Source organism: Engraulis encrasicolus, chromosome 20 (genome assembly GCF_034702125.1).
Source record: "Engraulis encrasicolus isolate BLACKSEA-1 chromosome 20, IST_EnEncr_1.0, whole genome shotgun sequence".
In the NCBI taxonomy this organism is placed as follows: Eukaryota; Metazoa; Chordata; class Actinopteri; order Clupeiformes; family Engraulidae; genus Engraulis; species Engraulis encrasicolus.
The window spans coordinates 35,843,586-35,857,858 of NC_085876.1; the positions used below are offsets into that span (position 1 = coordinate 35,843,586).

Below are 14,273 nucleotides of genomic sequence, written 5' to 3' on the forward strand. Positions count from 1 at the left end.
TCACACACACACGCACACACACACACACACACACACAGTTCAACATCTCCAACACACACACACAGTTTAAACTCACTCACACACAGCCAACTTACAATCCAAAAGCCACAGAGCTCCTAACATTAAGCCCACACAGCCACTCTTCGCAGGGAACGATACAGCATTCTTTCACAGATTCTTGGGTTTTGATTTCTCACTCACTCCCACAGAAACATTCACACTTGAGTTTTTGTTCTCGCTCCCCTCACACTACCATACATTTTCTAGACTTTCAATCACACAGTACAGATACAGACGTGCTTCCATCCGTCCACCCACCATTGTAATACATTCACACTTTTTGGTTTTCATGAGTCCTGAAAATGAGCTTTTTTTAAAATATTGTTTCTAAACCCAACTTGGACCCAACCATGTCTGGTCCAAAACCGGCTCATTCTTTGCTTTTCAAACCTGTAAACGGCAAAAATTACTCTGTAAACAAGTCTGCATTTACAGGTCCCCGCTTTACCAGATGACAACCCCCCTTCAAGGACAATACACCAAAGTCCCAACCCCTGACTAAGCTTGTCGTAGGTCGGTGCGGGAAGGGTGCAAGGCAGGGCCAGGAGGGATTTTGGTTAAAAGAAAGACAAGACAGGCACGTTTGCAGAGCTTGCCATGCACTTTCTTGGAAACTTACACAAAAAAAATTAACTCCTCGACTGGCTACAACCCTACGAAAATCTTCAGCAGTACCGATCCAATAGGCGTCAACCATACAACACCTCTGATGGCCAACAATCTCCCTGTACAACTTCTTCACCCTGAAAAGCCACTGGCACAACACCAGGTCCAATAAGCTGCAGATCTGTTGATGCACCTCCCCAAAGCACACGGCCAGGGGCCTGTACTACGACGCTGGTTCAGGAGTAAACCAGGTGAAGTGAAGAGGTAAATCATCCAATATAGAAGCCCGGAGTCCTCATGTTCTTAAGAATATGAGGACTCCAGGCTTCTATATTAGATGATTTACCTCTTGAGTCCTCATGTTCTTAAGAATATGGAGGACTCTGGACTTTTCTATTACATTATTTACCTCTTAACGTAACCCGCTTTACTCCTGAACCAGCTTCCTAGTACCCTCTGATGTCATTTTACAATTTACCATCGAGGAAACGAATCCCCAATCAAGACCCCCTACAATTGCCCCTCATCCCCAACCCCACTCGCTCACACGCATACTTGGCTCAAGCGCACCCCCACCCCACATACCCCTTCTGCCCACAGCCAACCCACCCCACCCCACCCCTCCAACCAGAGGGGTATACACCAAGAAGCTGGTTCAGGAGTAAACCAGGTTGAAAGGGAAATCATCCAATACTCGGTATACTCCTGAACCAGCTTGTTAGTATAGGCCCCTGGCTTACGCTGCGTGCTCCCTGCCACTCCATCAATATTTGGCCCACCTCTCCTGTGCTAGCCCCGCTCACTTTTGGCAATACGCATCACTTCTCAGCCCAACCACAAAAACAACATTTCACTAACCCACCCGAGACCCAAGCCAACCCCTGCCCTCCCCCCTCCAAAAATAATAACGTTTCCCACACCCTCCCCTCCTAAACCCTACCCCCCCACTACGTTCACCTGCAGCAGGGAAAAAGACCAAACTTAAAAAAGTACGTCACAGCTGCCAGTTAGAATATGCTACAGTTTATGCTTCAGAAGAGCGCAAAAACCCCAAATAAAAACAAAACAAAAAAACTCCAGTGAGTGTCAAACAGACAGCCTGTCTCACAGGCAAAGACACACTACAGAGAGAGGACACGAGTCAGGTAGAAAATGGAGGTGCCAAGCAGGACACACAGAGGAGAGAGGGGAAGAGGAGAGGGAAAAAAAAAAAAAAAAAAATCTTAAAATAAAAACAAATCTTGCACACTCTGCATCGAAAAGGAAAGTGGAAAATAAGGACAAAGCAAGAGGAGCATTTAACAATTTAGCCTTTGACGACCATGTTTTGATGGCGGATGACAGGTTCAGCAGGACCACAGGGTATTTGGGTGGGTTTCATAATGAATAGGGGAAACTTTAGGGTGTTCCCCGCACAGTTGGCTTGTCATAGAAACGGGTCGCTTTACATTCACCTGTTAGCCAGAATGAAATACAAAACGGGGGAAAAAAACGAACAGCAAAGCATTAACAATTTTTTTTGTAAGCGAGAGAAAAAAGGGGACAAAATCATTTTTGTGCACAAAAGGAAGGCAGGCAACTCTTATTTCAACAGCATCTGCTTTAGCACTATTCTCCTGTCCAATCATATCCAAAAGAAGCCGGGCCACCCAACACAGAGCACACGCTACTGTGTGAATGAAGCTTTAGCTTCCCAGTTGAACTCCAAAGCAGTGTACTCCTCCAAATGCTCCGTTCTAGCGACCCACAGCACAGAATATATATATATACACACATAAAAAAACCTGCAATCGCAAGTTTGGAAACATAACCCGCCAGGCCATAAGGTCACAAGTGGTCTTCCATTAGGCCCAATACAATAAAGGTAATGCATGTCTAAGAACTAAACCATGATTGGCAAGTGTTTTTTCATGTTTGCGGTTTTCATGATGAAGTCAAATAACACAATGCAAAGAGCGAGAAAAAATAAATGTTGGCAGGATGTGAGTTATTGTGTGTCTATGGAAGGACTGAGGAACAGAGGGCTTTTTTTTTAAAGACGCCAAGTAGTTGTAGAAGAAATGAGGTGCGAAGCAGAGTAGTCAGCAAAAATGCATAGTTACCTGGGAAACGGACATTCTTTCAAACTCAAAAGGGCAGTTACGGGGCAAAAAAAGGAAAGAAAAAAGGAAGAGCCCTCATGAAATACGTTGCCCTGTGCCAATCGAAACAAAAATATAAAACTAGGGAAAAAAAAAACAAAAAAACAAAACCTCATCTCAATAATAGAGTCATCCTCACATTCTTACAGGTGCTTGAAAATAACCTATGAAACATCTAAATGAAAACCCTTTTCATGAAAAGAAAACTGCTCCAGCAATAAAAACAGATGACGCCTCACTTTAAAAAGCACCATAGGGTTTTGTGCTCTTATTTTTTGCAAATCCTCAGCCTCCAAAATGTTTTTCTTATGGATCAGACATGCCCTAAACTCAGAGTGTGACAGACAGCCACACTGAATGGACAGTTCTGCCCAACAAAACTGAGCATTTAACTATTCGGTCTCATTTAAGTCTTAAAAAAGAAAAAAGAAAAATCCCAAATGCATCAGGATGATGCTATTTAGGATAGTCAGCGTTTTCCTATTCGACATCTCTAGACCTACTGCTGGCCTGTCAGAAGTTAAGGCACTTAAGTGACAGATCGTGTGTTTGTTTTAAAAGGGCACACACTTAAAAGTAACTGTGCGCACGCAAACTGTTGCACAGCCCCTATTGAGCACAGAACACATGACTATTGTGCCCCGTGTGTGTGTATATGCAGGTGAACCCACCTCTGTGTTTCTGAAATCATCCCTGTGAAACCATTTCATTTTTTTTCAATATTTTTTAAACTTAAATATACCAAAACCATCAAGAGGAGTGACAGCTGTCGTATTATACCCGCCAGGCCCTCGGTCCTGTTTGTTTATTGCAAGTCACACAGAGACTATGGAATGTTTAGGGTTCCTTCAAAGAATGGGCCACACGAGCCGCCTGCCTCAGATTTGTGCACAAGAACGAAAAACTTTTCACCATAATCTGGCACAAACATGGGGGAGAAAACAAAACAGAAAACGAACAAAGGAACAAAGGGTACAAGCCAAAGGGGGATTTTTTCTTCTATTCTTATAGAGGAGTGTGAAGCTTTTGTGCAAAAGCAGATGTCATCGCAGAATCCTGTGGTCCTGCAGGGGAAAAACACACACACACACACACACACACACACACACACACACACACACACACACACACACACACACACACACACACACACACACACACACACACACACACACACACACACACACACACACACACACACACACACACACACACCTGTTAGTATTGCAATCTTATTTTATATCCATTTCAAGTAGTGCTGTGCAATATATCGAATTCATAACACCGATTTGAAACAATATTTTTGTCATTTGTCTATACTGCCAAAAGGTATGTCATGCTAAGCGCAATACATTCCCCTCCACTTGAGCCATTGCGAGCACAGTGCAGACTTGCTACCCAACAATTGCTACCCTAAAATTCTCTCTTCATTTGCATGATATTAAACTTGGCCGAATATTTTTGCGTCTGCCCCATTTGCTTGCCTGCGCCCAATTTGGTTCCCTCAAGGGACTAAATGGTGACGTTCCCTCTGGTTGGCCAAATTCGTGTGCATGTGTCCCCGGCGTTAAAACCTCAAAGTAACCCCTCTCTCTCACCTGCTGGTCGGTCGTTCGCTCATGGCTTCACCTTTACGGCTGGTTGGGTGCCGAGATGGCACGCCTGGCCTCCGTTTCCTCTTCCTCGTCTGCCCCGGAGATGCAGTGGTACTCTGCCACGTACAGGCTCTTGTCAATGCTGCCGGGGATGGGTTTGATGTCGGTCACCAGCTGCTCCTCGATGGCCTTCAGGTTGAAACGGTCGTCAGACGTGATCAGGTTGATGGCCAGGCCCAGGTGCCCAAAGCGGCCTGCAGGAAGGAACAGAGGAGGGAAGACGAATGAACGTAGTTAGTTAGTATAAGAAATATAGTACACGAGTACACTAAGGCTGTAACGATATTGCATCGAACCGAGGTATCGCGGTACGCAGACCCACGAACCCCTATCGCGAAACTGCCTCGCAGAATCGCGATGCGCCCTTTAAAAGTTGTTACCAAAGTTCTTCCCTTACAAAATCTCTGTTGTTACTCCTCAGTCTAGAAAACCGCAGCATAAAGGCAAATGTTTGCATATGCGCTTAAAAAAGACAAGTAGAAAAGGGGCGCACATGTGCGAGTAACACTTCCATTCATCCCTCTCTTATACAATGTTCCGTCCAACCAGCACGTGCATTTGTTATTATCAATTGCCTGAGCAACCTCCGCGAGACGAAACACTTGGAAACGTCGGAAGGTAAAGCACAGAAATGAACAACAGACCCAAGAAGGCTTTATCAAACGTGTGAAGGTGTTAAGATTCATGCATGCGCCGATGCTGTTGAGTGGAGATAGACGTTGAGCAGAGAGAGAGAAAGAGAGCGAGAGAGCGAGATGCTCCGCCTGCCCAAATTCATAAACCACGCGACGCTCTATCAGGGAAGTGTCTGAAGTCGGGCGAACGTTGAGGTCGATGTGGATATTAATAGGCAGCGTTATTCTTCCCCGCATTGACCGCCTGCCTAGCGAAAACATGCTCCATTTCAGCCTGCATCCATTCCCGCTCTTGACAAAATGTCAAATCACAAAACCAAACAAAGGACAACGTGCCTGTTGCAATATGAGAACATAGGTTAACTGAGTTTCGAGTTTTGTTTGTATAAGCGTGCGCGCGCTGCTGCACGATCAAAAAAGTTAAAAAAAATAGGCTATTAAACATCAAAATTAAGTGTTGCATTTTTGTAAGTAACTTCACACAACATGTTTCCTGACGAAATATGACCAGTGTTGTTTCAGTTAATGTTTGGATATTAATTGGATAATGTTTGATAATGTGAGACAGTTGTTAGACTAATACTATTAGTCTAACAACTGTCTCACATTATCAAACATTAAATCCTATTAGTAATAGGCTACCTACTGGAAACCTGACCCTTCTCTCTCCGTCTCTGTCTCCCTCACACACGTTCAGCATCTCAGCATCATATGATCTAAGCCTATTAATAAGAAGCCTACTTTTCCTTGGTGAACTAATATCCCTTATTGTGCTTTGATGTCAACACCTGGGGAACAGGTTGCAGTGGTATATCTGCAGCATCATTTAGGTACACCTACAAAATTAATGTAGGCAGGTAGGCCTACATGCAAAAAGAAATCATATATATAGCCTATATAGGCCTATAATTTATTTTCTTCTTTTTTTCCTTTAAAAATAAAATAAAATCGTGGGGCATATCGAACCGTGGGTCATATATCGTGATACAAACCGAATCGTGGGTTGGGTGTATCGTTACAGCCTTAGAGTACACCTGTAGCCTAATGGTTAGGGAGGGTTGCCGGTTTAATTTCCACCCTTACTTCTCCCTACACCTCCATCCTTGGCTGAAGTGCGCTTGAGCAAGGCACCTAACCACAATTTGCTACGGAGACTCTAACGAATACCCTTTAAATAATAACTTCCTCAGCGTGCAATGGCGATCCAGGCAAAAACACATGACTTGGTTACTATGGTGACTACTACACTCACCGGCCACTTCATTAGGAGCACCTCTCTACCGCTGGGTTGGACCCCTTTCTGCCTTCAGAACTGCCTGAACTGTCCGCAACAATACTCGGGTAGGCTGTGGCATTCTAACAAAGATAAATTGATACGAATTGGCCGAAATTGTGCTGAGAAAACATCCTTATGCCGTTATATCTCCAGCCTGAAACGTTGATGTAAGGCAGGGTTGACCCATGTTTTCACTCTGTTGACGCCAAATTCAGACCATTCCACCCGAGTGTGGCAGTAGATATCTCAGAGACTCATCAGACCAGGCAACATTTTTCCGATCTTCCAGTGTCGTTTATGGTGAACCTGGCCAAATTGTTGCTTAATTTTCCTGGTCTTAGCTGAAAGGAGTGGCACCTAATGTGGTTTTCAGCTGATGTAGCCCATTTGCCTCAAGATTTGATGTGCTGTGTAATCGGGGATTTTCTTATGCATACCTCGGTTGTAATAAGTGTTTTTTTTTACTTAATGGTGCCTTTCTATCAGCTCCAGCCAGCCTGGCCATTATCCTCTGACCTCTGCCATCAACAAGGCATTTTTGCCCACAGAATCACTGCTCACTGTATTTTTTCTTTTCCCCACCATTCTTGTAAACCTTGTTAAAGTGGCCCCATTTAGGCCCTACCGTGGTCTAACGGTAGGGCACTTGTCCACTGTGCAGCCGACCCGGGTTTGATTCCCGGCCCGGGTCCTTTGCTGGTCCTTCCGTCTCTCTCTCCCCATCTTCGCCGTCAAAAATAGTCAAAAAAATATCTTTTTTTTAAAAAGGGGGAAAAAAAGTGGCCCCATTTACCCACCTGAACGACCGATGCGATGCAGGTAGGTCTCTGCGTTCTTCGGGAAGTCAAAGTTGATCACCACGTTCACAGCCTGAATGTCGATTCCTCTGGTGAACAGGTCTGGGACACACAAGACAGTAACTCTTTACTTTCAATGCAACAAACCCTAAACCTATATGGAAGAGCAAGATTCTAGAACTGACTGTTAAGTGTGTACCATACACAATAGTTACAATTAAAGGCAGTCTATACCATTACTCATGCACACAAACACACGTGTCCCACAGCAGAAATTACAACAGTTCTTCAAGCACTCACCAGTGCACACTAGGTTCCTGCAGAGGCCATTTCTGAAGTCATGGAACACACGGTTTCTGTACTCCTGTGAACAAAAAGGAAAAAAACCCCACAAAAAACCCACACAATTATCATCAGCTCATCCATCAAAGGCAGTCTACACAAGGCTTGTCAGTCATACTGGGATTTTGTACCACTTGCATTGGCTACTGAATCACTCTGTGCATACTTGTATGGTATTCAAGCCATCCTTTTAATACTCAAACCAAGTCCCTAGTGATTAGGCAACAGCCACTAGTCCATGCAATTGCAATCTGCATAAACCATCTTTAGCTGGGCCAAACTGACTTTCTCCCAGGACAGGGTAACAGGGTTGTTAGTTACAGTCCCTGGAACAGTATGGGATTAGGTGTCTTGCTCAAGGGTGCCTCAGAAATGGATTGTGGTACGGAGTGGAAGTGAAGGATTAGAACCCGCAACCAAAAAAGGTGGATCTAACAAGAAGCGTCATTTGGTTTCCTTTCCGGTATCCACTTAATGTCGGGTGAACGCCCCTTTAGGAGACCTTCGTTTAGGAGACCTTCGGAGTCCTGAGGTTGAGAATGAATAGCCTTAGTCTCATTGCAGGGCCAGCCCCGGGCTGGCCCGGACAAAAGGGGGCTGACGGTGATCTCATCAAAAGGGGGCTAGGTGCTAAAGATGGCCGCCGGGCCAGGTTGTGGGGCTAAGGGCCGCTTTCCCTGGCCCATCGAATTCGATGGGCCATCAAGCACCGCTGAGGCTCGGAGGCGGGGTCAACCTCTGTGTAATGTGGCTGCATGGGGGACTTATCGCTAAATTCTGGGCAAATTATGGTTAAGCATTAGTTTGGGGTGTTTGGCTTTCTTATGGCATAATTTCATAAGATGCAACCTTGGCACTTCTGTTTGTGTTTTTAAAGTTATTTAGCCAACATAACTTTTTTGTTGTTATCAGGGCATCATGGGCACCACTACACTTAAACTTGGGATGTCATAGCTAAGTCATGTCGGCTTTTTTCTGCTTTTAGCCGCCAACTCTTGTGCCATTATCGTGATTTGGCATGCTTTCCACTGGACACCAATAAAAAGTGTCTCACAAATACTCACACATGACATTTATGTCGGCTTATTTAGCTTTTGCGCTATTATCGCCGAAGGTCTGGTAGGCTATATCGCACGTTTCAGACAGATCGCCAAACACAGTTTGAAATTTACACAAGGGCTTTAATGTCAAATGGATGGAAATAACATGAATGAATAGACAGGTGGCACGCCGCAACGAGGGGGTGTGTCGCTATGTCCGGGGCTCATAATTTTCTATAGCAACTGATGAAGGTGCTATGTCTCCGGGATTTGGTCTCCTTTCACATGGTAACTTATTCAATTACCTGCACATTCATGTCTCGCTATGTCCGGGGCTCGTGCTTCTGTGCGCGATTGGGGGGATTAACTGGGCATGTTCGCACGTCTCCTTCTGTTCACTCTCAGTTGTCGAGCTGCTCGTATTTTCATGCGTCTTTGTCTTCTTAACATGCGCTGCGTCCCATACAGCTTCTGAATCGACAACTTTGCCATGTAATAAAACTGTTCTTGAAAGGCAAGCCATTTTCTTTGCAGTTCTTGTCGTCTTTGTCCGTAGGCTACGAGCCAAACGGCGACCTGCTCCAGCAGAGTTTGCTCCATTTTCTTCTCCTTCTTTGTCGTTGTTCTGTTGTTGTCCTTCTGTGATTTGGGGCGAAAGTGGGCTGTGCCCGACTGACGTTTCACAAACAAGGCGTGTACCTGAATGTGCCTGGGGTCGGCTATGAGTCCGATCAGGCAAAAAATGGCCCGGGGCCGGCAGCTCCGAGCCGGCCACTCTCCTGAGCCCCGGGCGGCCCCGGGCCGCTGAAGCGCGGCTAATGAGATCAAGGCTAATGAAGTCCCCTTAGCGCTGTAGATGGCGGTAGCGCACATCTTGCGCAAACACCTCAAAAAGAGAAGTGGGGGACAATGCCCCCTTAGGAGACCCAACTTGAGCACACGCTTTTGCAGTGAGTGTGCGTGTTTTGCTATATCTTGGTCTAATTCAGTATTTTTGCCGCAACCCTCTGATCTAAAGGCCATCCCCCTCATCATTCCAGCACGGCTGCCCCAAACACACTGTACCTGCATCATCTTGGCGTGGATGTAGAAGCAGGAGTAGCCGAGCTGGGTGATCTTTTTGGCCAGCAGCTCGACCCTCTGGGTGGAGTTGCAGAAGATGATGGACTGATTGATCTGCAACTGTAATAGAGGAGAGAGGGAAAAGATTAGGGAGAATCTCTAGGAAAAAACCTTAAATAATTCTATGTCTGACTGAAATATCGGTGCGAGTGATGAGTTACAAGTCAATGATAGACTTATCCGCAACTATAGAAGAGGAAAAAAATATTCGGGTAATGAGGCATAATGTCTGACTGAAATGATTAAGTTTTTATCATTTCAGTCAGACATTATGCCTCATTACCCAAATATTTTTTTAAGTGTTGACTAGGGATGCACCCATACCGATACTGGTATCGGTATCGGCACCCGATACTGCTTATTATACTCAGGAACGATACTGCTATTACACAAAACAACGCAAAATGTTGTCATGTTCTGTGGACTTGAAAGCAGCATAGAAAAAAGTGCCACCTCATACATTTACTAACATTTAAATCTACATGAAAATGGACAATAAAAATATCACAGGTGGAAAAAAACAAGGCCATGCATTTATTTTCATTGTATTTTGGTGGTAGAAGGTATCGGTACTCGGTATCGGCAAGTACACACATTAACGTACTCGTACTTGTATCTAGGGACCGACCGATATGTTTTTTTCAGGGCCAACACCCGATATGTGCAACGGATATATAGAAATATTGTTCATAATAAAATGTAATGAAATATAAATTATTATTATATATACACATACATTTAGTCATAATAATGAACTCCTATGGACTCGAAGTGGGGAGAGCAGAATAGAAGATGCATTCAGAACGAAACGGCTGCAAAATTGGTTGTGAAAGTTATACAAACTTAACGGTGGAAATTTATTGAACGTATGGGCGATACCGATATCCCAAAAATGCTAAATATCGTCCAGAAACATCGATGGGGCCGATATATCGGTCGGGTCTTTCTTGTATCGGTTTTCAAAAAAGTGGTATCTGTTACATCCATGAAGAATAGAATACTCAACACTAGAGATGCAATCACATGATCCATAAATGACAAAGTATGCCATCAAGTCTCATGTCAGCACCAAGGGAAGTGGACATATGTAGTCAACAACATAATGCTTGGAGCCGAAGTGAGGTTTTTAAAAAATAAAATTAAAATTATATATATATATATATTTCTAGGGTTTTTGCCTTTCTGTGGCCACGGTAGGGCCAAGGTTTTTAAAGTTAGCCCCGCTAGTACAGAGTCCTGTGCAGAAAAGAATTAAGCTCTCGTTGGAGTTTGATTTTATTTTTTTGCATAAATTGCTTGTACAGATGGGTTTTTTTGTATTCAAATTTTCATCATCCATCTTTGTTGTTACCTCCGCCAAGGAGATCATGTAACCAAACACAACAAACTCAGATGTTAATTCGTGGTGCGTGTGTTACTGTCCAACAGAGGATGGAAGTGCACTCTGAGCGCTTTCCGTATTTTCTTAGAGTAGCAGCCCAAATAAGCAAAGCGTGATGCGATATTGTTGTTGTTGCCCTTTCTTTGAAGTTAATTGTACCTGCCAAACCTTTGTCAATAATGGGACAGGGTTCCCACTCTAATTCAGATATAAAATTCCATGATTTTCCATGACTTTCCAGACCCAAAAACTGAATTTCCATGACCATTTCGGTGAAATTTTTTTTTTTAAAGTTTGTTAAAGTGTGAAAACTGAAGATTATCTTCAGCCCTAGAGCCGACACCAAGCCACCGCCAGACTTCAGGGGGCTGATTGCATTCTAAAATGTTGCACATTACAGTGCAAAACTTAACTGTCTCTGGCGAAGCGTTGTAGTATAACCAGTAAGAAACAAATGTTATACCGAACAAAGCAGTTTTTGATTTTACACAACTGTTAAGGAAATTCCATGATATTCCATGACTGTGCATGCAAAATGGTAAAATTACATGACTGGAAAAACATTTTTGAAATTCCATGATATTCCAGAAATTCCATGACCCGTGGGAACCCTGATGGGAGATCAATGTCAGGCTTACCCTGGAGAAGAGTGTGTTGAGGCAGTGGACCTTCTGTCTCTCGGTGACGTAGGCGTAGAACTGGGTGATGCCCTTCAGGGTCAGCTCCTCCATCAGGTTGATCTCGTATGGTTTCTGCAGGTGCTTGCTCTACAGGACACATTGCATTACAAATCAGTGTTTACCGCAGAAACTTTGTCAGTCAAGGTGGTGGGTGTTTAAAGTATATATTTTTTGGTTCTGCAATTTTAGAAATTTCACAACATGAAATCTTTATCTTTTCAGGGGACCATAGTCAAGGTGGTAGGCGTTTCTCGTCAAGGTGGCCGCCTTAGCAATAAAGTGCTGGGGGAGGCCTGTCCAGGAAGTGATGGGTCACCCACACCAGTTACAAAAGGGAACTAAAGTGTTAATTGGCTAACAACCCGCTGTCATACAATTTATTTCACAGCGTTTGATAAAAGTTGCGGATGTCTACTTCAGTAATCACGGTTTGCCTAGAACAAATACCTACTTTGTTCACAGCACAAGTAAGAGCCTTGAAAAAACGAATCCTTGATCTTAGCTATTTTATATCATAGGTATTTAAAAGTATAAAAAGTTCTACTGGAGTAGGCAGCAGCCTGACAAAGCCATAATAGCAATGATGTTACATCCAAGTAGTAGCCTATATAACTTTTCATATATATACTGTATATACATTTCGAACAGAGTAGTATCGGTATCGGCCGATACTGCACAATCAGGTATCGGTATCGGGGCTAAAAAATGGTATCGGTGCAACACTAAGCACAAGTAAGAGCCTTGAAAAGAAGTCTGAGGTCAGGTGCAGGAAACGGCACATTTCTATGCAGCCTTGCCAGAGAGAGTAGAGAGAGAGAGAAGTTCCATTGACCCATTGTTTCCGGGTTCTATTATTGGGGGGGGGGATCCCCCTTTAGGCAGACCTAGGCAGACCTGAGGACTGTTCTATTCAATGCTAGGAGCATTATGACACGTCCCTTTAGGCAGACCGTAACCTGGTCATGTTAGGTGCCCATAGCAACCTATTATGTTGGCATATCTCTATACTTAAAGAATCTATGCAGCCTTGCTACTCACCATGAACTTCTGCACGCTGATGGGGAAGGTTGCAGAGTAGAGCAGGATCTGACGTTTCTTGTCCAGGAAGCTGATGATATCCTCGATGAGCACCACAAAGTCCTGAGAGAGCAGCTTATCTGCCTGAAAAAGCAAAGAAATTAAACATGCGGTCAAATTTTGAACCCATGCTCATTTTGGAAAAGGAGAAACACGCGCGCACAGACACACAATTTAAAAAATCTCTCTTAACTCAAGTCCTCCTTGGTTTGTGTACAAACGCCTTTAGACGCATCAAATATCAATTGTCAAAATAACAACAACAATAATAATAACACTAAAAGTCATCTACTCACTTCGTCCATGACCATCATCTGAACTCTATCCACTTTGGCCACACCCTTTTTGATCAGGTCGAGGATTCTCCCCGGTGTCGCGATGACCACATGAACTGAATGGAAAGAGCAGAGATTAGCGCTATGAGTAACCTGGCTGTAACCATAATTGTAGTGATTTTTATATTACCGGTAGTTGCGGCAATGTTGATTTTAAGGAAGAAAAATCCGCACTCACAAACTGCGTCTCATTATTTATTTATATTACCACCATGTCCAAAAAGCAAACGCGTTTCGGCTATCAAGCCTACCACGCACTGATGAAGGCTTGATAGCCGAAACGCGTTTGCTTTTTGGACATGGTGGTAATATAAATAAATAATGAGACACAGTTTGTGAGTGCGGATTTTTCTTCCTTAAGTTGATCCATTTTATCGCGCACCTTAAGACTTTCGTTTTTCCAAGAAGTTGAGCGCGTCCTTTGCCTAAACTTGAAGGCAATGTTGATTTTGACACATTCGTCAAACTTAAGACCACCACCAAAACGTCTCATTCATCGAGACAAATTTTGTGAATGCAATCACAAAACCTCCCTTGTTTTTAAACCAACGTCATGCTAGCTTATCTTGCATCTGATTTATACGTAGTAACCAGTTGAACACTCAGCATTTCATCAGGTCACTATACAAGGAGACAAGTTACAGCGGTAAGATCAAAAGACCTCTGCTTCTCACCGTTCTTTTTCTGACTCATACCAGTTAGTTGTATTAATATTGCTTTTTAGAGAATTTTTTTTAGCCTTTATTTAGACAGGACAGTCGAAGATGGTGACAGAAAATCAGTGGAAGAGAGAGACGGGGTAGGATCGGGATATGACAGAGGCCGGACTCAAACCTGTGTCCCCATGGGCATGCAAGCCCAGATGTGGGGGGTTTAGCGTGCTGCGCCACAGCACCCCCCCAGTTAGTTGTATTTATGACTGCGCATTTTATAAGCTACTCATCTTCAATCCACAACCTTGACATACAGTATTTTATAGTGTTGTTGACCAGTGTTGGGCAAGTTACCTTTGATGAAGCAACTAGTTATAGTTACTTCTACAAAAAGTAACCAAGTTACTTCACTAGAGTTTTTAGGTTTTTTATTTTATTTTGGGCTATATGCTAGGAACTTTGAATGTATAGAA

At 43.7% G+C, this 14,273-nt stretch overlaps 1 protein-coding gene across 1 annotated transcript in view; it reads right to left on the reverse strand.

Moving 5' to 3' along the window:
- Window positions 1-1,583: 1,583 nt before the first annotated feature.
- LOC134436566 (probable ATP-dependent RNA helicase ddx6) overlaps window positions 1,584-14,273 on the reverse strand; it is a 33,174-nt gene continuing 20,484 nt past the window's right edge. Inside the window, exons 7-14 of the mRNA XM_063185841.1 lie at window positions 13,109-13,203; window positions 12,774-12,896; window positions 11,694-11,822; window positions 9,618-9,734; window positions 7,471-7,534; window positions 7,171-7,272; window positions 4,406-4,656; window positions 1,584-3,871 (exon numbers count right to left, since the gene is read on the reverse strand). Coding sequence (XP_063041911.1) covers window positions 4,439-4,656; window positions 7,171-7,272; window positions 7,471-7,534; window positions 9,618-9,734; window positions 11,694-11,822; window positions 12,774-12,896; window positions 13,109-13,203 — 848 coding nt within the window. The 3' untranslated portion in view covers window positions 1,584-3,871; window positions 4,406-4,438. The remainder of the gene's footprint in view (window positions 3,872-4,405; window positions 4,657-7,170; window positions 7,273-7,470; window positions 7,535-9,617; window positions 9,735-11,693; window positions 11,823-12,773; window positions 12,897-13,108; window positions 13,204-14,273) is intronic.